The following is a 27626-nucleotide window of genomic DNA, read 5'->3' as shown; positions in this document are numbered from 1 at the left end:
GATCTGGGCCGTTCTTTTGAACCAATCAACGGCTCGAAGAAATGATGCCTATACGGCATCGTTTAGGGCGTCTTACAGAAGGCCTGGTTGGACTGGGTCATTTGCATTGGTTTGGGCCTGATTTTATTTAAAATCTTGGCCCAAATCTAATGTTTTCCTTCTTATAATTAAATAAAAAATTCTTAAAAACAAAATCATACCAATATTAATAAATACTCAAAACAACAATTATCACTCACATTGACATTTAATTAAAAATAAAATCATTAAATGCAAACAAAAAAAATAGAATAAAAGACACATATATTTTACGATTTTGCTTTTAAAATCAATTACGCTTCAAATACACACGACACACACACATTTTTTGTATTTTGTTTTATAAAAAATAAAATGGACAAAAATCACAAATAATTAACGAAACGCCACGTAAAAATCCAAAATTGTACAGCAAGACCAATTGCTATTATTTTGTTTTCTTTTGGAGTGATTGTTGCATAAAACAAAAATCATGTGCTCACACCCGCCAAATCTAAGAAACTTCGGATCTCTATAGCTGATGTGGGTCTAGGCCAATCCTTGACTATCGCAATCTTCTTAGGATCCACCTGAATACCCTCTGCTGATACGACATAACCCAAGAATGCAACTGAACTCAACCAAAACTCACCTTTCGAAAACTTTACGTATAACTGGTTATCCCTCAGAGTTTGGAGAAACGACTCGAAGATGTTGCTCATGCTCCTCTCGACTGCGGGATTAGATCAAGATATCATCAATGAAAATAATCACGAAGGAATCCAGATAGGGCTTGAACACTTGGTTTAACAAATCCATAAAAGCTGCTGGGGCATTTGTCAACCCTAATAACATCACCGGGAACTTATAATGCTCATATCGAGTGCAAAAAGCTGTCTTAGGGACATCAGATGCCCTAATCCTCAACTGATGGCAGCCAGATCTCAAATCAATCTTCGAAACACTTTGTCACCCTGAAGCTGATCAAATAAATCATAAATCCTCAGCAATGGATACTTGTTCTTGATGGTGACATTGTTCAACTGCTGATAATCTATACACATCCTCATCAATCCATCCTTGTTTTTAGCAAACAACACCGGCGCACACCAAGGCGAGACACTAGGCCTAATAAAGCCCTTATCAAGCAGATCTTGCAACTGCTCCTTCAATTCTTTCAACTCTGGCGGGGCCATGCGATACGGCAGGATAGAAATGGGCTGAGTGCCTGGGGTCAAATCAATACAAAAGTCAATATCCCTGTCAGGTGGCATCCCCGACAAGTCTGTAGGAAACACCTTTGGGAACTCTCGAACAACTGGCATAGAATCCATAGAAGGAAGCTCAGCACTAGAATCACGAGCATAAGCCAAATAAGTCTAACACCCTGTTGGCCCAAGTACATGTGAAGTTTTGAAGACTAACAAAAGAACTCAGACATGGACCAGGTCCATCTTGTGAAGCACATTCATGATCAACCCAAACATGTGAGATGCACGTGAATGAGATAAATATAACTTATCAGAAGTAATATCTCCTGATCTGATCGAAAAGGTTGCATATTAGATAAGGAGAGAAAGACTCATTACACGAAGAGAACACAGTTTAGGAAGAAGATAATGTTAGAGGATGAGATCAACTAGAACTTTTCTACGATAGAAGAGTAGCATCTGAATCCCAGTCAATGTCTAATTACTAACCCATTAAATATCAGTGTTTCTCTCTTTTACAGGTAATGCACATAAGCGGAAGTTAAACTTAAATTGAGAGCAAAGGAGCAAGGCGATTTTGCAAGCAATTTATATTTGATTCAAGCGTGCAATCCTGAAGCTTCAAGTCATCCCTAAGGGGGGTAGTTTCAAGTACCTGGGGTCGTTTATTCAGGGGTCCGGGGAGATCGACGAGGATGTCACACACCGTATAGGGGTGGGGTGGATGAAATGGAGGTTAGCGACGGGAGTCCTGTGTGACAAGAAAGTGCCACTGTTACTGAAAGGTAAATTTTATAGGGCAGTGGTTAGGCCTGCTATGTTGTATGGGACCGAGTGTTGGCCGGTGAAGATCTCACACATCCAAAGGATAAAAGTTGCAGAGATGAGGATGTTGAGGTGGATGTGCAGGCATACAAGGAAGGATAAGATTAGAAATGAAGATATTCGAGAGAAGGTGGGGGTGGCCCCCATGGATGACAAGATGCGGGAAGCAAGACTCAGATGGTTCGGGCACATTCAGAGGAGGAACACTGATACACCGGTGAGAAGGTGTGAACGACTGGCGGTGGTGGGTACGAGGAGAGGTAGAGGGAGACCTAAGAAGTATTTGGGAGAGGTGATCAGGCAGGATATGGCGCGACTTAGGGTTACTGAGGACATGGCCCTAAACAGGGAATTGTGGAGATCGAGCATTAAGGTTGTAGGTTAGGGGAAATTGTGATGTCTTTTTTTACAGCGTACTAGAGTGAGACTAGCGAGTTAGGAATTAGTCTTAGAATGCTATTGATCAACTACTGATGATGGGCTTTATCTTCTGTGTATTAATACCTTACATCTTTCTCGTATTTCCTATATCTCTTATATTGTTGTTACTTTATTTTTTATGGTATTTATGTTATCTTATGGATTTTATGGTATTTTATGTTGTTTTATTATGAGTCTATTGATAGTACTAATATAGTGTCTCTTGTTGCCTCTTTCAGCCGAGGGTCTCCTGGAAACAACCTCTCTGCCCCTCGGGGTAGAGGTAAGGTCTGCGTACATATTACCCTCCCCAGACCCCACTTGTGGGATACACTGGGTTGTTGTTGTTGTTGTTGTTGTGCAATCCTGAAGCTACTTGAACAAGATAGAAGAACCAGTTCCAAGTGTCTATCTTTTATTTTAGTTCAATTGTAGTAGGTGATTTTACATTGTACCGTTTAGCTTTTATAAAAGCAATTGTATTAGGTACCTAGAGAATTCAAGTTAGAGTTAACTTGAAGTTGTCGCAACAGTTGAGACTGTGTGCCACAACGGGATTAGAGTTAATCCTAGGTTTACAAAAGAGTTTTTGAAATGCAGTTTTTGGCTCAATAATTTTAGTGAAAGTTTGGGAAAATCCTACTGAGTAGTAGGTCATAGTTTTTTCACCTTTTGAGACAGGTGTTTTCCACGTAAAAATCTCTGTGTTCTTTATTTTCTTTACTTATTATTCCGCAAACAGTAGTAGTTGGAACATATAGAAGAACCAAGTCCTTCTATAATCAAGTTAAGCAAAATTGGGTACCACACAAATCACCCCCTCTTGTGTGGTATTGACACATAAAACATCAATTGGTATCGTAGCGGGTTATCCTTGAAAAGGTTAACACCTTAGGAAAAGATCAAAATGAGTGCACTACCTAGAAACTAGGAAGGGCAATCCACTGCTAGGCCTCCACTCTTTAATGGTCAGTACTATTCTTGGTAGAAGAACAAGATGAGAGATCACATCATATGAGAAGACTATGAACTCTAGGACATAGTCACTGATGGTCCCCTGGCAACTACAAAGAAGAATGCTGAAGGATTGGACGTGCCAAAGACAAGAGCTGACTGCACTGTTGAATACTTAAAGAAATGGGAAAAGAATGTCAAGGCCAAAAAATGGCTTGTGTGTGGACTGGGTCCAGATGAGTACAACAGGATTCAAAGTTGTACCACTGCTAAGGAGATATGGGACACTTTACAAGTGTCTCATGAAGGAACTCCTCAAGTAAAGAGATCAAGAGGAACATATTCTCAATATGAGAATTTTACTATGAAGGAAGGAGAAAATATCCAGGAGATGTACACAAGGTTCACAACACTAATAAATGAACTTAAATCTCTTGGGAGAATTATCCTTGAAGAAGACAAGGTTGAGAAAATCTTGATAAGGGACTTACCAGTAACTTGGGAAAGCAAAATCATTGTTATTCAGGAATCAAAGAACATTGCTACTCTCAAGTTGGATGAACTGATTGGATATCTCACTGCCTATGAACTGAGAAAGCAAATCATAAAAATAGATGCACCCAAGAACGAAAGGAGTCTGGCTCTCAGAATAGCTGAAGGTGCAGATCTGGGGGATGATGAAATGGCCATGATCACAAGGGATTTCAAAAAGTACCTAATGAGAGCAAAGGGTTCTTCAAGAGGTACAACCTTCAACAAACCAAGGGCTCCTGAGAAACAAACCAACGAGGGTTGCTACAAATGTGACAAGATTGATCACATGATCAAGAACTACCCTTAGTGGGAAATTGAATGGAAGAAGGAAAGGGTTAAATGAAGGAACATGAAGAAGGAACAGGTTCAACCCAAAAGCAACAAAGGATCAACAAAGGCTATGGTTGCTGCTTGGGGAGAAACATTAGATGAGGATTCAGAAGATGAAGCTGGAGATGAACAAGCACTTATGGTCATTGGAGAATCAGATGATGAACAAGAGGTAAGTGTGATTCATCTTAAAGACAAGATTAAATTTATGTCTAAAGAAAGGTTATCTGAACTATTGCTAGACTTCATCGATGAATCTGAGGTAATTAACAATGAGAAGGAACAGTTGTCTAGGGAGTGTGTGATCTTAAAATCTAAGTGCAAAAATCTAGAATCTAGGGCTAATAAGAGTGACAGTAAAAATGTTGAGTTGAAGAACCAGGTTCTTGAACTTGACACCAGTGTCTTAGAACTTAGGTCTGAAAATTTAAAACTGAAATTAGGAACATATAAGAAGAAAGATGATCACACACATCTCACCTTAGAAGAAAATCTAGGAAAGATGAAGGATGAGTTGTATCAGAAAGATGAGCAAATAAGAGTCTTAAAGAAGACCTAGGGAAGGTAAAGCATGAACTAGACAGAACTTGCAAATGAAATAAGGCTTCTGATGCACTATCCTGGCTACAAGAAGACCACAGTAGCAACAAGAGAGGACTTGGCTATGGGACCCAAACACCTAAGTGGGACCCCAAAAGCAAGTACATCACTCTTCCTGAAAACAAAATCTGCACACACTGTGGCAAGACTGGTCATTACAAAAATGAATGTAATGCAAAAGAAAAGGCCAATCAAAAGAACAAAACCTTTGTTCAAGAGAAAAATAGGCTGCATGGGTGGGCCAAAAGGAATTTAATTTACCCCTTTGCCTATAGAAAGAGACCCAAACTAGTTTGGGTTCCTAAAACTAACCCCTGATTTCTTTTTGCAGGTCCAAGTGAAGGGAAGTAGCCAAATATGGTACATGGATAGTGGCTGCTCAAAATATATGACGGGAAGCAAGAACCAGTTCCTTTCACTTGAGGACTTAAAAGGAGGTAATGTCTCCTTTGAAAATGGGAAGAAAGGTGAGATTATTGGGGTTGGAAAAGTAGGTAAGACAGACTCACATTCCGTTGAGAATGTCTACTTGATAGATGGCTTGAAATATAGCATAATCAGTGTATCACAACTGTGTGACAGAGGAACCTTGTAGCATGTACCTCTACCAAATTCTTTGTGATTAATATTACCACTGACAAGATTGTTTTGCAGGGAAAAAGAGTTAACAATATTTACATTGTAGATTTGTCCACTCTTTCAGAAAATGAACTCACTTGCTTGAGTGTGTTGGACAATGATCCCCTCATGTGGCACAAAAGACTTGGTCATGCAAGTCTGAATCAACTCAACAAATTAGTCTCCAAGGACCTGGTGATAGGGTTACCTAACATCAAGTTCAAGGAAGACAAAGTTTGTGAGGCCTGTGCAAGGGGGAAACAGGTAAGATCATCCTTTAAAAGCAAGAAAATGGTAAGCACAACCAGGATGATGGAACTGGTTCATATGGATCTCTACGGTCCAATGAGAACATTGAGCAGAGGTGGTAAGAAATATGTGATGATACTTGTTGATGATTATTCTAGGTTTACCTGGGTACTGTTTTTAATATCTAAGGATGAAACATTTGACATGTTTACTGCCTTTGTTAGAAAAACTCAGAAACAACTAGGTAATCAACTTGCATCATTCAGGTCTGATCATGGAACTGAATTTGAAAATGCTAAGTTTGCTGAATTTTGTGATGAGCATGGTATATATCATAACTTTTCTGCCCCTAGGACTCCTCAACAAAATGGAGTAGTTGAAATAAAGACTATGACTCTTGAAGATATGGCTAGGACTATGCTTCTTTCTAGTAAACTGCCCCATAGCTTCTGGGCAGAGGCTGTAAATACTGCATGCTACATCATTAATAGATGCATGACTAGAACTCTTGTAGAGAAGACTCCCTATGAGTTACTTAACATGAAAAATCAAATATATCCCATCTTAGGGCATTTGGATTCAAGTGTTTTGTGCACAATAATGGAAAGGACTCCCTAGGTAAGTTTGATCACAGAAGTGATGAGGGAGTATTCTTAGGATATTCTTCATATAGCAAAGCTTATAAAGTGTTTACTTTGTGTGTAGAAGAAAGTGTACATATAGTTTTTGATGAAACTAACATTCTTTCTAAGAGACATGAACATGAGGATGAAGCTATTGGGCTGGTAAAAGATTTGAGTGAAGTCTCAGCTCAAGCTAAAGTTGCACCAAAAGAAGGAATAGGTGATGGAACAGGTTCTTCCATCCAGGGCAACCTGACAGGGGAACTAAAACCAATCCCCTAAAGGAACCTATTCATAACCATGTTCCTCAGCAACAGAACATGAGAGAAACATCAAGCAGAAATCAATTGGCTGTGAAACCTCACAAGTATCAAAGTTCTCATCCCATTGAGAACATAATCATTGATCCAACCTCTGGAGTTAAAACTAGATCACAGTTAAAGAATCTGTGTGCTTTTGATGCTTTCCTATCTCTTATTGAACCAAAAAATGTTGTTGAGGCTTTACAGGATGCAAATTGGGTAAATGCAATGCAAGATGAACTCAATCAGTTTAAGAGAAGTCAAGCTAGTTCCAAGACCCAAGGACAGATCAGTAATTGGCACTAATTGGGTCTTCAGAAATAAGTTTGATAAAGATGGAACAGTTACAAGAAACAATGCAAGATTGGTGGTCCAAAGTTATAGCCAAGAGGAGGGCATAGATTATGATGAGACCTTTGCTCCAGTTGGAAGATGGAGGCAATAAGACTCATCATAGCCTTTGCAACACACATGGAATTTACTCTTCATAAGATGGATGTCAAAAGTGTCTTCCTGAATGGCTACCTAAAAAAAGAAGTATTTGTTAAACATCCTCCAGGGTGAGAGCAAGGAGTATCTGGAACATGTGTACAAATTAGACAAGGCACTTTATGGACTCAAGTAGGCTCCTAGAGCATGGTATGAACGACTGCTCAAATTCCTACTTGAACATGGCTACAAAAGAGGTAAAATTGACAGTACTCTATTCTTGAGGGAAAAAGGTAAGGATCTTCTTGTGGTACAAATATATGTTGATAACATAATTTTTGGGGCAACCACCGACAAACTAAGTAAGGATTTTGCCAAATTAATGGGGAGTGAGTTTGAAATGAGTATGATGGGTAAGCTTAACTTTTTCTTAGGCTTACAAATTAAACAAAAACCAAATGGAACCATGATCCATCAGCAGAAATATGCAAAAGAGTTGATTAAAAAGTTTAAAATGGATGAATCAAAGGAAATAGACACACTCATTGCAACAGCTACTAAATTAGACATAGATTAACCCGGTTTATCTATTGATAAGAAGTTGTATAGGGGTATGATTGTTCACTTTTGTATCTTACTGCTAGCAGACCTGACATAGTTTTCAGTGTAGGGCTTTGTGCTCGTTTTCAGGCAAATCCTAAGGAATGTCACTTGACTGCTGTCAAGAGGATACTGAGATATTTGAAAGGCACCACTGATCTATGTCTTTGGTACCCTAAAGGTAGTAATTTCAATCTAGTAGGGTATGCTGATGCTGACTATATAGGTTTCCTTGTGGATAGGAAGAGCACCTCAGGTATGACTCATTTTCTTGGTTCATGTCTTATATCATGGGCTACTAAAAAGCAGAATTCAGTGGCTTTATCTACTGCTGAGGCTGAATATGTTGATGCTGCCTTTTGTTGTGCTCAATTGCTATGGATCAAACACCAGCTGATAGATTTTGGCATTAAAGTTGGTTGTATTCCTATTTTTTGTGATAATACTAGTGCTATAAGTATTAAAAAGAACCTTGTTCATTATAAAAGGACTAAGAACATAGATGTTAGACATCACTTCTTAAGAGATAACTGTGAGAAAGGATTGATCACCATAGAATTCTGTGCTACTGATAAACAAATTACTGACATCTTTACTAAAGCATTGAGTAGAGAAAACTTTGAAAGTAACAAGTTGGAATTAAGGATGATTAAGATCACCTAATAGAACCAGCTCAGAATGCACAATGAAAAAAATTGGCTAGGAAATTTGATCTTGTGTAAATATCTAAATTAATTTTTACTCAACTTCATACTGTAAATAGTATACTTTTGTGACATGTGTTAATATGACTCACTGATCTCTTACAATATTTTCTCTATTGTGGTAAATTGAGGCATGGTCAAGAGAATTCTAAATGAATAACCTGGTTCATCAGTATTGGTCCATCTGAATGCCAAGGTATATTTTCTATACTCTGCACAATTAGAAATATAAATATTTAAATTATGAGCAGAGTCCTACAATTTTTCAACTCCCTAGAAAATCCTATCAGTTTGTTTTTGAACCAGTTCCGTCCTCATTAGAATTCTAACCACAAAAATTGCCTAAAATCTAGGGAAGTCTAATCGTTCGTTCAACCGACAATTTTAGGTTGGTTAGACGTCTAATTGACCGCTAAAGCTACTGTTGTCCATTAAATGAGTCTTTCCCTTTAAATACTCATCATTACTTCCTGTCACCCTCATAGTTCAAAACCGTAAAAAAACCTCTTCACTCTCAATTGCTTTCTTCTCCAAAGCTTTAACTCACCAATTCTCTCAAGAAATCAGCTACAATGACAAACTCACAAGATAATCCTAGAACTCCTCCCAGCCCACTCCCTCTGATTTATCTACCCCTCCTCCACCTAGAACATCTCCCAAACCTAGGCTAAGAAGAGTAAAAATGCTTGCTCGCAAAACGGTGGCATCTGGTGCTCTCTCAAAGAAACTAAATGAGCAATTAAAGGCAAGTCAGGCTCAAGACTCTGATTCTAACTCTGATTCTGAGTCGTACAAATCTACTAGTGAGGGGGAAGGACCTGGGTCTTCTGACTCTGAGAAGGCTCAAGAATCCCCTTCTAAGGTAAGTTTTTCTTTGATTGAGAATTTAGAAAATAGGTCTATTTTAGTTGGGCCTATCAGGGATGTGGAATTACTTGAATTAAGAAGGAGTGAAGGTAAAAAGAAATCTGAAAAAGAAAAAGAGAGAGGGTGGATATGGTGACAAGAGGGGAAAAGGGAAAGGAGTGGTTGATCATTCACCCACTGCTGATTTGTCTGTACTTGCTATTTGTGGGGTTGTACAAGAAAATGTTGAAGAAAGTGGCAATAAGTCAGGGGAAGTGGTTCTAGTGAAGTTGCTGAAGGGTTAATTAATTTAAGTGCACAGGGAAATGAACCTGGTTCATCAACTGAAAAGACCCTAGCAGACCTTTTGAAAAAGGTAGGGGCAAGTTACGATCCGAAGAAAAGGAGAACTCCTACACCAAAAGCCCCCAATGCCCCTAAACCCTCCAAGAAAAGAAAGGCTTCCTCCCCAACAACTACTGAAACTTCCTTGCCCAAGGGAAGAGCCACAAGAAGCAGGGTAAAATAGAGTGAGAGTGATCTACAAAAGGCTCTGGCTGAAAGTAAGAAGAAAAGGATGGCTAAAGGAAAGGGTAAGGTTGCAGAATCCTTAAAAGTTGTTGATATTGAGGAGATGGAATAGGTCTATCAGGAGAAAGTTACAACAGTGGAGGTTCAGACCCCCAAGCCCAAAAAGCCCAAGACTTATTCCAAGAAGTCTTCCTCTATGTCTGAGGCTGCTAAACCTTCATTGGCCAAGAGGACAAGGTCTGTAGTGAAAGATAAACAAGTTAGAGTTTCTGAAGATGAGGAGTGGAGTGGTGAAGAAGAAAATGAGACTGATGGTAAACAAGACAAGCTTGCCATGTTTGGCAAAAGAAAAATTTTGAATGGTAGATTGCTGAAAGATTTGGTGGAACCAGGGATGGTTCGTTTGGTTGACACACTGGCTGCTCAGGGCTGAAAGGACATGGTCCTTCAGATGGATGGGATATTGGCCAGAAATGAAATCATTGAATTCATGGCAAATGCTGAAGTCAAAGATGGCAGAGTTACAAGCAAAGTCAAATGAGTTCAAGTGACATTTGATGCAGAGAAACTGGGAGAGATTCTAGACATCCCTACTGAGGGATATGATGATTACACCAGACAGAGATGGCCAAGTCTGGATTCCTTTCCATCTGCCCTTACAATCACTAGGAGATTTTGTGATGACGAAGTGAATGAGGCCAAGTTTGTGCACAAAAGTGAAATGAAGCCACAACACAAAGTCATTTTTGAGTTTGTCAACAAGTGCCTACTGCCCAAGCAGGAGAGAAGGCATATTGCAAATTATATGGACTTAGTTCTGATGGAGTGCCTTGAAAGTGGAAGGCAAATCAATTGGCCTGCATTCATCATCAAGCTACTGGACAGGGTTATCAATGGCTCCAAGGCTCATGCTACCCCCTATGGCTTTATTCTGACTATGGTTCTGGATAGGTGCAATGTACCTCTAAAGAAATGGGAAATGGCTACAAGCAAGGATTACTTTGGTATTAATACTCTGCTTGCTTGTGACTATTTAGTCGATGTCATCCCAAATGAACCTGGTTCATCCAAGAAGACTCCTATCAACAGTAAAGTTGGGGCTCTTGTTTAGGAAAGTGAAGCCAAGGATACTGAGATAGCTAGGCTAAAGGCTCGTGTGACAGAGGTGGAATCTGAGAGGGATGCTCTCAGAACTGAGCTCACCAAGGAAAATGAGAAGAATGATGGACTTCTTCAAAATATGTTGAATCTTCTCCAAGCCCAAAACCAACCATATAGCTCTCCCGAGCCTTAGGAATTCTAGCCTTTATCTCCTGAGCCTGTCTAGTACCTTCAGTGACCCGGATTAGGGATTTTTCTTTCTTTTTGCTCATGTTTTGAATATTTTTGCTTTCTTGTTATGGATTGTAGTAGAAACATATCTTCTATCAATGGTATCTACTATTTTTGCTCTTGTTAAATGTTAATATTTTCTTGATAGTTTAAATACGTTTGCTTGATTAGTGATGATTAATCCATGATTGCACTTGTAGTTTCTCCAGTGGCCATGAGTACTTATTAAAATCTGGGACTCATACTTTGTATGCAACTTTTCGATGATGCCAAAAGGGGGAAGAGATATTGTGCTTTACATATTCTGAATAAGTGATATTTATAACCTAATTAACCTGGTCCTTGATGATAAGTGAATTTTCTAAATGGTTAAGCTGAGTTCTTACAGGATCCAAGTAAGTAAAAAGCACAGAGTTTGTCATCATCAAAAAGGGGAAATTTGTTGGCCCAAGTACAGGTGAGGTTTTGAAGACTAACAAAAGAACTTAGACATGGACCAGGTCCATCTTGTGAAGCACAGTCATGATCAACCCAAACATGTGAGATGCACGTGAAAGAGATAAATCTAACTTATCAGAAGTAATATCTCCTGATCTGATCGAAAAGGTTGCATATTGGAAAAGGAGAGAAAGACTCCTTACGCGAAGAGAATACAGTTTAGGAAGAAGATAGTGTTAGAATATGAAATCAACTAGAACTCTTCTACGGTAGAAGAGTAGCATCTAAATCCCATTCAATCTCCAATTACTAATCCATTAAATATCAGTGTTGCTCTCTTTTACAGGTAATGCACATAAGCAGAAGTTAAACTTAAATTGAGAGCAAAAGAGCAAGACAATTTTACAAGCAATTTATGTGTGATTCAAGCGTGCAATCCTGAAGCTACTTGAATAAGATAGAAGAACCAGTTCCGAGTGTCTATCTTTTATTCTAGTTCAATTGTAGTAGGTGATTTTACATTGTATCGTTCAGCTTTTATAGAAGCAATTATATTAGGTACCTAGAGTGTTCAAGTTAGAGTTAACTTGAAGTTGTTGCAACAGTTGAGGTTGTGTGCCACAACGGGATTAGAGTTAATCCTAGGTTTACAAAAGAGTTTTTGTAAATTAGTTTTTGGCTCAGTGATTTTAGTGGAAGTTTGGGAAAATCCTACTGAGTAGTAGGTCGTGGCTTTTTCACCTTTTGAGCCAAGTGTTTTCCACGTAAAAATCTCTGTGTTCTTTATTTTCTTTACTTATTATTTCGCAAACAGTAGTAGTTGGAACACATAGAAGAACCAGGTCCTTCTATAATCTAGTTAAGCAAAAATTGGGTACCACATAAATCACCCCCTTCTTGTCTGGTATTGAAGTATAAAATATTACACCCCTTCTCGACTATACATCGAGCTTTCATATAGGAAATAACCCTGCTGGTAGAATGACCAGGAGTCTCTCTCCACTCCAATCGAGGCAACCCCGGCAAGGCTAAGGTCATAGTCTTGGCGTGACAATCCAATATAGCATGATAAGACGACAACCAATCCATCCCTAAAATGACATCAAAATCGACCATATCAAAGAAGTAGGAGATCTACACGGGTCTCAAGACCCCTAATAATAACCATACACGAGAAATAGACATGATCTACCATAATATAATCACCCACCAATGTAAACACATATATAGGAACACTCAAAGAATCACGAGGCACAACTAAATAAGGGGCAAAATAAGATGATACATAGGAATATGTGGACCCTAGATCAAATAGAACTGAAGCATCTCTACTGTAAACTAAAACTGTACTTGTGATAACTGCATTGGAGGCCTCAGCCTCAGGTCTGGATGGAATAGAATAACATCAGGGCAAGGCCCCACCACTCTTAACTACATCCCGAGGATGGCCTCCTGCTGGCTGGCCTCCACCTATAGCTGTCTGACCTCCACCTCTAACGACCTGACCTCCACCTCTAGCAGATTGACCCCTACCTCTGGCTCTCTAACCCCTGCCTCTAGCTGGCTGGGCGGGTGGTGCCAGAATCATGGCATGAGAACTCTGCTGCTGCGACTGAACACCCACTAACCTCGGACAAGCCCTCCGGATATGACCATACTCACCACACACAAAACATCCATCTGAATACCGTGGCTAAAAAAATTAAGACTGACCCTGGCGGGCTGGCTGACCGCGATAATAACTCTGAAGAAGAGGTGCCTTGTTAGGAGTTGGTGGTGCACTATAAGCTGGCTGCCTTGAAGGAGGTGCATAAGAACCACGACCCCCTGAAGCTCAATGAGATGTCTGGAGTGCTGAATGAAACGACCTGGGAGGATGGGCCCTACCAAAAGTACCTCGACCTCTATATGAGGTCCCACTGAATCCTCCAGAATGACGTGGCCTCTTGTCAGACCCCTGACCACTCCCCTGTGATAGAACCATCTCCACTCGCCTGGCCACATTGGCTGCACCTGGAAAAAAATTTCACTCCTTGTCTCCTTAGCCATCTGCAATCTGATAGGCTGAGCTAGTCTCTCAATAAACCTCCTTACCCCCCTCTCTCTCGGTGGGAAGTATAAGAAAAGCATGACGGGCCAGTCGATAAATCTGGGCTCGTACCAGTGACAGTCATAGAACCCTGTTGGAGGCGCTCAAACTGCCTCTGATAATCCTCTCTTTGAGTGATATGGAGAAACTTCTCCAGAAATAGCTAAGAGAACTGATCCCAAGTCAAAACAGGCGACCTAGCTGGCTTGGCCAAACAATAATCCCTCCACCAATTCTTGGCGGAACCCGACAGGCGAAAAGTAGCAAAGTTGACCCCATTGGTCTCTATTATCCCCATGTTCCGTAGAACCTTATGGCAGTTGTACAAATAGTCCTGAGGATCTTCTGAAGATGTACCGCCATAGGTAGTAGTGAAAAGCTTGGTGAACCTGTCCAATCTCCACGAAGCACCAGAAGACATAGCCTTTCTATCACCGGTCTGTGCTGCTACTCAGCTGACGAAGCGATATGTGACCTCAGCATCCGCAAAGGAATAAGAATAGAAGGTTCAATTTAGTATTGAGAGAACAAAATCGCACGACGGAGAAGAATAGAAGTGAAATTGTTCCTAACTCTGTAGCCTCTAGGGATAAGCACAGTTGTCTACGTACTGATCCCTCAGACTCTACTAAGCTTGTTCGTGAATTGTGAGACCTAAGCAACCTAGAGCTTTAATACCAACTTGTCACGACCCGAATTTTCCAACTTCGGGGCCATGATGACGCCTAACATTGAACTCGCTAGGCAAGCCAATGTCACAGATTATTACACCTTTTTCCTTTATCTTTCAAATATTTAAGACTTAACAAAATGAACTAATGGAAATAATTGTGGAAGAAATAGTTTAAAAGCTTAACTTTGAACAATAACGAAATCCGAAATAAGATACACCCAGAACTGGAGTCACAACTCATGAACTATCTACAATTACTACAAGTAATGGTCTGAAAGAAAACTATACATTTGTTTTAGAAAGAGAGTAAAAACAGAATACAATAAAGATAGAAGGGGACGCCAGGGGCTGTGGATGCCTGCAGGACTACCTTGGGTCTCCTGAACTGAAGGCAGCACCCTCGAACTCTAATAAGCCACTAGCTCCGAAATTTGCACAGGAAGTGCAGAGTGCAGTATCAGTACAACCGACCCCATGTACTAGTAAGTGCCGAGCCTAACCTCGACGAAGTAGTGACGAGGCTACGGCTGGGCATATAACATATACAACATGCAACAGTTTATATAAACAGAAAGGAAGTACCGAATGTAAATAAACAGTAACTAACATTAAATAAATCTGAAATCCAACTGTTCTACTAGAATTCAGCTATAACCAATTCTTAGGGTGTTTCAACAGTATAATAATGGACTTCAATAGATATGAATACTTAGCAACAACTGATGCGGTGCGCATCCCGATCCCATCATACGAATAACAACTAAATCAATATTCACCCTTATTCCTCCTTGTTGCGGCGTGCAACCCGATCTCCCCTATCCTCTCTTATTTCTCCTCAACACATATCACCCTTATCTCTCATGTTGTAATGCGCAACTCAATCCCACTTGTCCACCCTTATTGCTCCTTGTTGCGGCGTGCAAACCGATCCCAATATATATATCAACCCTAATCACAAATGATTAAAAACAAGAGTTTCACAGGTAAATTCAGTTTCCCCAATATACTTATACCGCAATCCACACAATAGAAGGTTACTATGATTAAGAAACTTCACCGGTGTAAACTACTCAACGAGACCAAACAAGGTGTGCCATAAGACACTAACAAGCCAACACATAATAAAACACAACCATAAAATAATTAAATACTCAAATAAAAGGACAACAATTAATATGGAGTTATTAGACATGGAACATATATAGGCAAGTAACAATTAGGACATGGAAGCAATTATGAGCAAATAACAATTTAAGGCAAGAATAGTATAATAGGAAACGGGGAAGGGAAACAAGCTAAAAATGGAAATTTGGTGAAGCATAGGTACTCGTCACCACACCTATATGCCACACACATGGAATTTCACATAGCAAACAAGTCGGGGATTCCTATTCCCTTAAGCCAAAGTTAGGCCAAACAATTACCTCAAGCCAACGAGTAGTTCAACACTCAATCACCGCTTTACCTCTCGGTTCCACTTCCAATCCGCTTGTATCTAGTCATAATTTACTTAATAACATCAATAATTGCTAAATAAATCAGTTCCAATGCATGAATATAGATTCCCAATGTTTTTCCCAAAAAGTTAAAAAATGACCCCGTGCCCACTTGGTCCAAACCCAAAATTCGGACCAAAATCCGATTACCCATTCACCCCCGAGCCCGGATATATAATTGGTTTTGGAATCCGACCTCAATTTGAGGTCTAAATCCCCAAATTTCAATATTCCTAAGTCCTACCCAAAATTCCCAATTCCACCATGAAAACCCTAGATTCTAGGATGAAATCTTGTAAAAAGAAGTTAAAGAGTGAAAGAAATGAGTTTAAAATCACTTATATATGATTTAGGGAAGAAAGAGTATTAGAAAAATCGCCTCTTATGCTTTAGAGTTTTAAAAATAAAAATGGATGAAATGTCCCGCTTATATAGGGCTCACAGATCCTCAGAACGCTGCCCGCGGAAAAAGGACCGCGGCCGCGAAGCTTACCGCTGACCGTGAAATATCGGGCGTGATCGCGGAAACTCTGGCATTGCCCACCGCTGACTGCGAAATCCCACCACGATAACGGAATCCCCAGCGCGGACGCAAAGATTCACCGTGGATCGCGAGACCCCGGTTCAGAGACATGCAATTTTCTGAAACTATGTAGCACAGTCCGCAACTCACCTGAGCCCTAGGGGCTTCAAACCAAATATGCACACAAGTCCAAAAATACGGACTTGCTCATGTGATCAAATCATCAAAATAATATCAACAACTATGAATTTAACATCAAAATCAATAAAATTCTCAAGAACACTTAAAGTTACTATTTTTACCACCGATGGTCCGATTTATATCAAATCAACTCTGATTCTTACCAAAGTTCACAGATTCAACTTAAACATTATTTTAAACCTGTACGGGGCTCCAGAACTAACATACGGGCCCGATACCATCATATTCAAACATTATTCAATTTCCAAACTTCTTATATTTTTTTATGAAATAATTTTCTTTAAAAATTCATTTCTCAGGATAAGGACCTCGAACCTCAATTCCGGGCATACGCCCAAGTCTCATATTTTTCTACCGACCCTTCGGGACCGTCAAATCACGGGTTTGGATCCGTTTACCCAAAATATTGACCAAAGTCAACTTAAATTCAAATTTAAAGGCAAAATTTACATTTTCCCCCTCAAATTTTCATCTAAGAGCTTTCTGGAAGCACGTCCGGACTGCGCACGCAAATCGAGAAGAAAAAAATAAGGTGTTGAAGGCCTCAGAACCCCGGATTGGGTTCTAAAACACGAGATGACCTTTTGGGTCATCACATCACAAGGTAGGGGTAAGGTCTGCATACATACTATCCTCCCCAGATCCCATAGTGTGGGATAATACTGGGTATTATGTTGTTGTTGTGTTATAATTCAACATATTAAAGCATGTTACTATAGTTGGGGGTGCAGCACAAGTGCATCATAAATATAAGTACAAATAGCAAGGGCTAGCTAGTTTTCGGACCAATAATTAAAAAATAGGCACATTTGTAAAGTCATAAAAATATAGCCACTATTTTATGCGGAGATATAATCTGGATAAAAATACCCTACATGAAATATGAAAAAATTTCAGCATAATATGCCAGATTATGAAACTCATGCATATAAATTTTCAGCATATTATGTTGAAACTCCAGCACATTATAAAATTCCAACATATTATACTCGATTATCATATATAAAAAAATTGAATCCAATATAATTTTTAAGGATATTTTTATTCAGATTTTATTTTTATTTGAAAACGTAACTATATTTCGGTTACTTTTGAAATAATGATTGATTTTCAATTAGCATGTATAAATCAGGCTATTTCTAAATTCTGATTTCCCCCAAAATATACTTGACTATGACAAATCAGCAGGAGATTGGGGTCCAACTCATTAAGGTGTTTAGCTACCAACCATTTTATCCAACTCTACATTTTACCGGGAATCTTGCAGACATCAACGCATATTCCAAAGAGGTATTATCACTTTTTAACCCGCAAGAAATTATTTATGTTTGTCGAAAAATATATAAAATTGTATAATTTTGTATATAGTATACAAATGTATATGTATAACAAATTAAAAAAAATATATTTTTCGGCTATTATTTTAAGAGCGAGTTATTTTCCTATTTTCAAAAGCAATCAAGCACGGGTTTATCCAAGTCGAAATGAAAAGAACCGGCATGATAGTACTAATAAGTTGCGCATAAATTTTCGTATTAATTAGACAGTTTGAGAGTAAGGAAGAAGTACAACGGTTTACTCTTTTGTTGTGTGGGAAAAGAAAAGTTAATTCAGTGCAAGAGAAGTATTATAGACAGAGGAAGCTGCATCCTACGGGATATTTTCTTGATTGTAAAGCATTATTCACAGGATGAGCTTAAATTTGAAGGCGATATTGTTTGTTGGAAAACTACTTAAATTACGACTAAGGCTCGAATGTTGCGGTTTAGGACAAGAGGGGTTGCTCTGATGGTAAGCAACCTCCACTTCCAACCAAGAGGTTGTGAGTTCGACTTTTCCCAAGAGCAAGGTGGGAAGTTCTTGGAGGGAAGGATGTCGGGGGTCTATTTGGAAACAGCCTCCCTACCCTAGGGTAGGGGTAAGGCCTGCGTACACACTACCCTCCCCAGACTCCACTAAGTGGGAATATACTGGATTGTTGTTGTTTGTTGCTCGAATGTTGCGGTTGAGTCTAACTGTCTAAGCTATATTCAATTTAAAATTTAAAATTGAGCCTAAGCTATTTTTTCAAATTCGAGTACTTGTTAGCTGTTAAAAATAATTGAATGGAACCAAATGGTTAGGTATTCGACTTTTTAAGGTGTCTCATTTGATCGATATCCGCATTGGTACTGTGATTAATTTGTATTGCGCAAAATAAGGCATATTAAAAAGAAAAATATTCCTTATCATGATTTTTTTCATAATTATAAAAAATGAAGGGATTATCTTTATCTCGTCAGAATCCTTGATAGTTAGTTATTTCGTTTGGACTCATTTTGATTACAACACTCTAAAAGACAGAAGTGACGTATCCTCTTTCTTTTTGTCTATTTCTTCTTCTTCTTGGTTTTTTCAAGGGGAAGGGGGGGGGGTGCACCTTTCCCCCTTAAGAAGGACGTTAAGTCATTTCACATTGCTTTTACTTTCTTCTTTTATTGTAAATATTCCATCTAAAACTATGAAAATGTAGTAAGTGGAAAATATCAAATTATATTGACTTTGGTTGTATAAAAAGTTTTCTTCCCTAAGAATAGTTTCAGGAATGATTCTAGTGGAAGTTAAGAGAGATGGAAAAAAACCTTGATTACATGATCATTTTAGAGAACATAAAGTAATAATAATGTATAAATAAATAAATATTTCATTACTTCTTCAATGAGAAGAGAAAATGAATTTGGTTCTTTAAATATGAAAAAAAAAGAAGGTAAAAGTTTTCCAGTAATCTGAGAAAGACTTTTCTTCTGTCTAAGGGGTCACTTCTCCCTTCTCCCCCGAAAAGAATATAAACCGATAAAACTTATTGAATTCATCATAATATAAATAGAAAAATATCTAATGAATATTCCAATGTAAAAAAATAATATATAAATCTTCAACCATCAAGGAATGTGCTCATACTTAATTAGTCATTTCAAATTCGAATACTAGAAATAAAAAAATTCTGGCATAATTGAAAGCCCACACCAGTTTAGGGCAAAGTTAAAAATTTAGAAAATAAGTTGCGAGTTAGTAATACTCAAATCTTATAATTAAATTTTTTACCAAATAAGTTAAATTATAGATTTCAATCTAAGTAAGTAAATGTAATGTGGTAAGTCAACTAAAATCTACAAAATTTAGATCCTTAAAATTGAACTCAAACTTGTAAAATTTAAATCCTAAAGTCATCTCCTTCAAAATTGCTTAAAAATTAATCAAAATATGAGGTAGTATGATAGGGAACACGTGATATAATTTGGCACGATAAAACCGAGGCTGCATCTCATCATCACCGTTGGATCTCAAACCCTCAAATCCGTCGATAAACCCCTCTTATCCTCTCTCTCTCAATTTCACCTACTCTTTCCTACTGCTCTCTCTCTCTCTGCTTTTCCCTTTTTTCGCCTCTCCAGAAACTGAGGCACAATTAGAAAGATCTTCTCTTTTTCTACTATATATCTCTTAACCATACCCTTTTTCTTCTCACTATCTTCGTCATCACCGACATAGCCTGGTAATTTTCTCTCTTCTTTTGGTCATTTTTACTGTTTTTGTTACCATTGTTATACGTTTTTACTGTGCTTTTTAGTTCTTGGCAAAAAGGTTCTTAATTTATGCCGTACTATGATCTGATTTTAGTATAGTTATTTGAGTTTCTGTGTTTTATGAGTCCGAATAGATTATGTAGTCTTTTGGGTGCTAGGGTTTTCATTTTTCCTCGGCTTTTGTTTGCTGCTGATTTTTAATTGCGGGAAAAAGGAGTTCTCTTATGTGTATTCTAAGCTATATTAAGATCTCATTTCACTGTGGTTAATTAGGTTTCTGTGTTTTAATTCCTTTCTATTGCTTTATGGGTCCGAATTGATAATGGAGTCCTTTGGGTACCTGGTTTTTTTTTGCCTTGATTTTGTTTCCTGCTGATTTTAATGGATATTCTCAGCTCTATAGTGATTTTACTTTAGTTAATTGGGTTTCTGGCCTAGTGCCGAGGGTCTATTGGAAATAGCCTCTACATTCACTATAGGGTTAAGGTCTGCATACTATCTACACTCCCCAAACCCCACTCGTGGGGCTATACTGGGTTTTTTGTTGTTGTTGTTGTTGTTGGGTTTCCAGGGTTTAATCTATTTTTATTTCCTTATAAATACAAATAAATAATGTAGTCTTTTGGGTTGTAGGATTTTTTTGCCTTTGATTTTTGTTTACTGCTAATATTTTCATGATTGGCTTGCGTAGTTCTTTGTTGGTTTTGATTTGTATTGCTTATAGGCCGGAATTGAAAATGTGCGCCTTTTGAGTGCTAGCATTATTATTTATCTGATACTAATTTCTTCTTGATTTGTTTCTGTGTTTGTTGTTGATTTTGTTATGTGAATCTAGGTTTCGTTGAGGTTTATTTGTGATGGAAAATGGGGAGGAAGTATTTGGCAAGGCTGGGATAGGGGAGAGGAATGGTGTCGTAGATGAGACTGTGGAATTGCAGGCGGAGGATAAGGCAGCTGTGAGGCCAGATGTGTCAAAGGAATTGGAAGAGGATGATGTGTTTGAGGAAGCAATAGAGCCAGAGAATCCTGGTGTTGATGTTGAGGATGGAGTTGTCAGTGAGGGCAATGATGGCAAGTCTGGGAATGTTAACTGTTCTTTGGAGGACGGCGAGAATTCTGATTCAAGGGATGATGCTGACAACTTTGAGGAAGCAGTTGAAGCTTCGCATGAGATACAGCATGCCGATGATGAGTCTAACCAGAAGTCAGAAGCTAAATGGAACGAGGAGCCTTCAGTTGAGAAGCAAAGTGCTGATGAAATAGCTGCAAAGGGGAACTCTGATTCAAGGGATGATTTTGAGAACTTTGAAGAAGCAGTTGAAGCTTCACACGAGATACAACATGCTGATGATGAATTGAATCAGAAGTCAGAAGCTAACTGTAACGAGAATCCTTCAGTTGAGAAGCAAAGTGATGATGAGATATCTGCAAATAATGAAAAAGAAGTGGTTGAGCAGAGTAACATAGTAGACAAGGGTAAAGATGAGGTGGCTGAGGTTTCAGATCTGGGTGCTGCTGTAGAAACTGAAATTTCAGTAAATTGGGATGAAAAGAAAGATAAGTCAGCTGAACCAGTTAAGAAATCTGAGAATGGAGTTTCCCATCATGTGAACCTGGGAGAGGCTCAAACTCATGATGATGCAGATGAAACAAACCCTGATGTTCTTGGAAAATTGGATACCCAGGATGCTAACGAGGCAAAAGTGGATCTTCAGAACCAGGTTCATTCGTACAAAGATGCTTTGCTGCGTGATGAAAAGAATGTTGATGTGATCGAAACATCTGCTGTTCAGCCTGCTGGGCATCAGGACACTGCTGACGTCCACAACAATGTTTCAGTTAGTTCTGGCTCCGTACTGAATGATGAAAAAAATATTGAACAGGAAGGAGTGCATTCTCTTCTTGTAAAACCTGTGAATTCTGATGTTAAGGATGAAGAGCTGAAAGATATTTCCCATAATGATACTTCCACAAATGGTCATCTTGGAGAAAGCTTGAACCCAAGTGATGAACTCAAAGAAGAAGTAGTGCCTACTCCAGAACAAATTAATGGTAGTTATGTGGATAAAGAGCATATGGATATAGAAAGAAAAGTGCGTAGTCCGGAACAAGTTAATGGTAGTAATAAGGATGAAGAGCTGCAGATAGATGGAGAAAAAGCAGTACGTAGTATAGAACCAGTTAACAGTAAGGATGAAGAGCAAATAGATGGAGAAAAAGCCGTGGCTAGTCCAGAACCAGTTAATGGTAGTAGTAAGGATGAACAGCAGATCGACGGTCCAGGCCATGTTACTGCTTCTACTCTGCAAGGAGGAAGCTCCCCCTTAAAGGCAGAATTGAGAGACAAAGAATCAACTAGCCCAGAACCAACAGCTCATGAGGACATGGTGGAACAAAAGGATATTCAGAACGGTGATGCTACTGATCATCAAAGATTGGAATTAAACGAGTCGCCTGCTACTGGGCCAGGGAATTTGAATGACACGATAAACAAGCAGAAAAATGTTTCTGTTTCTGGCACTCCAGCCTTTGAAAAGCATACCGGAGATTCAGTAATGGATAGAACCACTGCACTGGATGAAATGTCTGAATCATCAGAAGTGTTGATGTCCAACAATCATGAGAAGGTCTCCGAGGTTCCTCAACCTCCAGTAGTTGATGCAGGCGTTGGAGTCGATAAAGTTGTTGTGAAGGAACCAGAAGCCAGATCTGCAACGGAACTCCCATCATCTTCTGGTGCACCTGCAACTCGGATACACGCACCTGCTCGACCTGCTGGCCTTGGTCGTGCTGCCCCGCTATTGGAACCTGCTACTCGAGCAGTCCAGCAGCCTCGTGTAAATGGAACAGCATCTCCTGCACAAAACCAGCTTGTTGAAGAATCCACAAATGGAGAGGCTGATGAATATGATGAGACACGTGAGAAGCTCCAGATGATAAGAGTCAAGTTTTTGCGTCTAGCTCATAGGCTTGGGCAGACTCCACATAATGTGGTTGTTGCCCAAGTCTTGTACAGATTGGGGTTGGCTGAACAGCTGCGGGGGAGAAGTGGAGGTCGTGTTGCTGCTTTTAGTTTTGATCGTGCAAGTGCTATGGCTGAGCAACTTGAGGCAGCTGGACAAGAACCCTTGGACTTCTCTTGCACAATAATGGTTCTTGGGAAAACAGGTGTCGGTAAAAGTGCAACCATAAATTCGATATTTGATGAAGTTAAGTTTGGCACTGATGCTTTTCAGTTAGGGACAAAAAAGGTTCAGGATGTTGTTGGGACTGTGCAGGGAATCAAGGTTCGAGTAATTGATACTCCTGGGCTTCTGCCTTCCTGGTCAGACCAGCGCCAGAATGAGAAGATCCTTCATTCCGTGAAACGATTTATTAATAAGACACCCCCGGATATTGTTCTGTATCTTGACAGGTTGGATATGCAGAGCAGAGATTATGGTGATATGCCGTTGTTGAGGACAATTACCGAAATTTTTGGACCGTCAATATGGTTTAATGCCATAGTTGTTCTGACGCATGCTGCATCTGCTCCACCTGAAGGCCCCAATGGTACTGTAACGAGCTATGACATGTTTGTAACTCAGCGGTCTCATGTTGTCCAGCAAGCAATACGTCAGGCTGCCGGAGATATGCGCCTTATGAATCCTGTTTCGCTAGTGGAAAATCACTCAGCATGCAGGACAAACAGGGCTGGACAAAGAGTGTTGCCTAATGGACAGGTTTGGAAGCCTCACTTGTTACTTCTGTCGTTTGCGTCAAAAATATTGGCTGAAGCAAACACATTGCTTAAATTACAAGATAGCCCACCAGGCCGGCCTTATGCCACTAGAACAAGATCTCCTCCTTTACCTTTCCTGCTGTCATCCCTTCTACAGTCAAGGCCACAGGTTAAACTACCAACGGATCAATTTGGTGATGACGATGAGACCTTGGATGATGATCTGGATGATTCTTCAGACTCAGAAGATGAATCAGAATATGATCAACTGCCACCTTTCAAACGCTTGACCAAAGCTCAGCTGGCAAAGTTGTCCAAAGACCAGAAGAAAGCATACAATGATGAGTTGGAATACAGGGAAAAGCTTTTTATGAAAAAGCAATTGAAGGAAGAGAGGAAGAGGCGGAAGATGATGAAGAAAATGCAAGCTGCAGCTGAAAGTTTACCACCAACTGATCCCAGCGAAAATGTAGATGAGGAGACTAGCGGTGCAGCATCAGTGCCAGTACCCATGCCAGACTTGGCGTTACCGGCGTCATTTGATTCTGATAATCCAACTCATAGATATCGATATCTCGATTCTTCTAATCAGTGGCTTGTGAGGCCTGTCCTAGAACCTAATGGTTGGGACCATGATGTTGGTTATGAGGGCATCAATGTAGAAAGATTGTTTGTTGTCAAAGACAAGATCCCTATATCTTTGTCCAGTCAGGTTTCGAAGGACAAAAAGGACACCAATCTTCAAATGGAAATTGCAAGTTCAGTGAAGCATGGAGATGGAAAAGCAACTTCTGTAGGTTTTGACATGCAGTCAGTTGGTAAAGACCTTGCTTATACTCTTCGCAGTGAGACCAGATTCTGCAATTATAGGAAGAATAAGGCGACAGCTGGTCTTTCAGTAACTCTCTTAGGTGATGTCATGACAGGTGGGGTGAAAGTTGAGGACAAATTTGCTTTTAATAGACGGGGACTATTGGTTGTGTCTGGGGGTGCCATGTTTGGCCGTGGTGATGTTGCTTATGGTGGTAGTTTGGAAGCAACGTTGCGAGACAAAGATCATCCTCTTGGTCGTTTCCTCTCAACTTTGGGGCTCTCGGTTATGGACTGGCATGGAGATCTTGCTATTGGATGCAATTCACAAACCCAGATACCTATTGGACGACACACAAACTTGATTGGCCGTGTGAACATTAACAATAAGGGGTCTGGACAAGTTAGTATTCGTTTGAACAGTTCAGAACAGCTTCAGATTGCCTTGGTAAGCTTAATTCCACTTGTCCAAAAGCTGCTTAGCTTCTCTCAACCAGTGCAATTTTGATGATGATGAAAATAAGGCCACTGCACCATACTGCCATTCAGTGATTCACAAATCACTTCTATAGTGGCCATCAGCTGATCGGCATCACTGAACGTGAGTATGTCCTTTTTTTTCCTGGTTTCTTTCTCAGCCATAATATTCATGGACTTTATTGGTTGCTGTTATTTCGGGTGAGCATTTTCTGGAGATGTTTTGAACCTTTTTTATGGGGAAAAGATGCTCTTTTTGTGGTTTTACAATTATTTCTTCCATGATGTGAACTGCATTCATATTTCAGTAGCTTTTGGGTTATTTATTCCATCTGATTGCACTGGTTCTCAACTTGGATCTGCTGTAGCTCTTGCTTTTTCAGTTTTACCATTAATAAACTACATCTCTAGTCTTTATATTCGCATTGCATATGTATCTTTGACCTTATAGTTGCACTTCACGGTTAGTCTGAATCGTTCTATGTTTATAAACTTAGGTAAAAGAACTTGTGTGCATCAAGATGATGATGCTGGGAACAGTTTATAAGACAGAAAGTTATAAGGTGGATAAAGAGGAAAAACCTTTATCCTATTCTGTTCCCATAAGATGCATGATGTGATCTGTTACACTGCTTCAAAATTCCAGCTGTCAAATCAATAACCTCTGGTGTGCATTGATATTGATAGAAAGAATGCACACTAAAGGTTCAAAGTGTGTTTTATGGTCTATCTGAATACACTTTTCCTCCCCGACGAGGAACCTCTGGTTGATGTTTGACTAATTCTACTCCTATCCAAATGTATACTCAATGTCTTACTCTATGTTGAAGAAAGGTGAAGTCGATATTTAAGTTTGTCACTTACCTAAAGCTTTGCCTATTGTGGTTAAAACTAGTACCTTGCAGATTTGATTGTAGAACTTTCTGTCTTATACCTTGCAATGTAGGCTCTTTATTTTGCTTAAGATATACCCGTGTCAAATGGCTGTGGAATGGGTATAAGTTCTTGTGGGTCCTGCAAAGTATGAAAAGAACTTGCTTTAAATTGAACAAGCCCAAGTCCATATAGTAATGCTGAAGAATTAGACAACTGAACGTGATCTACTTGAAGTGGGCTGGATGGATTTATATGAAGTTTGTTATTGACTGGAAAATGTTCCTATACTTCTGATTAGTATCTGCAATTGTGTTTAAGGAATAGTGATCTTGTATCTGAATGTTGCTTCCCATATGAGGAAATGCTATCTGTTGAGATTCAATGCCTGCCTCATTTCAGCTTTAGCTGTTTATTTTGATTCCATGTTTGGTGAAGTGGCTTGTCAGTTCTATCTTGATGACTTCCTATGCTGATATAAACTAACTAATGTGCAGATGCACATTGTTTTCTTGAGACGAGAGCGAGAGAGGAGATGGGCTTCATGAGGAAAAATGTATGTCCAAGATCATCTGAAAGCATTCGGTTGTAGCCTAAGAAGAGAGTTTAGCCAACCCCCCTCTTCAAATTTCAATTTTGGTTAGTATCATGAAACTGAGATTGAATGTTCTTGTAAACTTGATTGGGAAACGTTAGCTAGTTAAGTTTCTAAATAGATAATGAAAAATGGGTTAATGGTATAGCAAGTTGAGTTTAGCTATTGTAATATGGGGCTGCTGTTATGCCGCTGATGAGCTGTTCCGGTATGCTCTTTTCCCGGGCTACATCGAACTGCATTTTTGTATTTGGTCTGCACTTCCTGGTTAAGTAGTTTCTAGTCTGGAGATTAATTGCGAGATTTTAACGATTGGAGTTTGCTTAGCCCAGTCGGATGGATGCTTGTGCTTTTATTCTACTAATAATAGTAACATACAAAGCCAAGTGGAAGATCCAAAGCAGAATGATCATCTGCTGTCTATTTACCAGACATTGTAGCCATCAAATGGCCTCTCTGCCGTTCTCTTATCTTTTCTAGCATTGCAAGTAGTATTGAAATATGATTTATTACTTTTGATAGATTCATCGTTTCCTATTGTTTTCAGTTGCGAGCCATGTGCTCCTTGATTGATAAACCTTTTGTCGATTAGTGTACAGACTTGTGTCAATATGCTTTTCGATTGCTCCATCAAGCCAATCTCTTTGTCCATTACTTGAATGGAATCTCCTCTGGTAGAATGTCTTATTTTAATTGCTAAACGAACAGTAATTATGTAATGTATATCTATCTATATCTATCTATACTATATTAAAAGTGGGAAGCCCTTAAGACAAAAGTTAAATTACCAAAGTATCCTTTAATTAACCTATAAATAGTTTCTTTTAATATAAATAAAAAAACTAAAGCCTACAAGGGAACTTAACTTTCCATCAGGCGCCTATTCAGAAGAAACCTGTTTCTAAGTTTTAACACTTTGAATTCTTCACATCAATAGTCACAGCTCTTAAAAGAAAGCCTTTTTTTGTTGTTGCTAAAAACTTTTAATACAAAACCTAACACCTACAAACAACTCCTAAATAACTAATTAAAAATGTG

The 27626-nt window shown here is 39.2% G+C and overlaps 1 protein-coding gene across 2 annotated transcripts; it reads left to right on the top strand.

Annotated features, from left to right (window-relative positions):
* The first annotated feature begins 19861 nt into the window (after positions 1 to 19861).
* LOC107805808 (translocase of chloroplast 120, chloroplastic) lies at positions 19862 to 26974 on the top strand. 2 transcript variants are annotated; one of them, XM_075218196.1, is made up of 3 exons: positions 19862 to 20081; positions 20948 to 25244; positions 26491 to 26974. In XM_075218196.1, exon 2 carries the CDS (start codon positions 20970 to 20972, stop codon positions 25149 to 25151), a length of 4182 nt encoding a protein of 1393 aa, XP_075074297.1. In that variant the 5' UTR covers positions 19862 to 20081; positions 20948 to 20969; the 3' UTR covers positions 25152 to 25244; positions 26491 to 26974. The 2 variants fall into 2 exon arrangements, with proteins under 2 accessions (XP_075074297.1, XP_075074298.1); XM_075218197.1 differs by having other exon boundaries at positions 19864 to 20081; positions 20948 to 25248.
* Positions 26975 to 27626: the final 652 nt, after the last annotated feature.

The sequence above is a fragment of the Nicotiana tabacum genome, chromosome 7 (genome assembly GCF_000715075.1).
Source record: "Nicotiana tabacum cultivar K326 chromosome 7, ASM71507v2, whole genome shotgun sequence".
Classification (NCBI taxonomy): domain Eukaryota; kingdom Viridiplantae; phylum Streptophyta; class Magnoliopsida; order Solanales; family Solanaceae; genus Nicotiana; species Nicotiana tabacum.
This window is presented reverse-complemented; position numbering and strand designations above follow the sequence as displayed.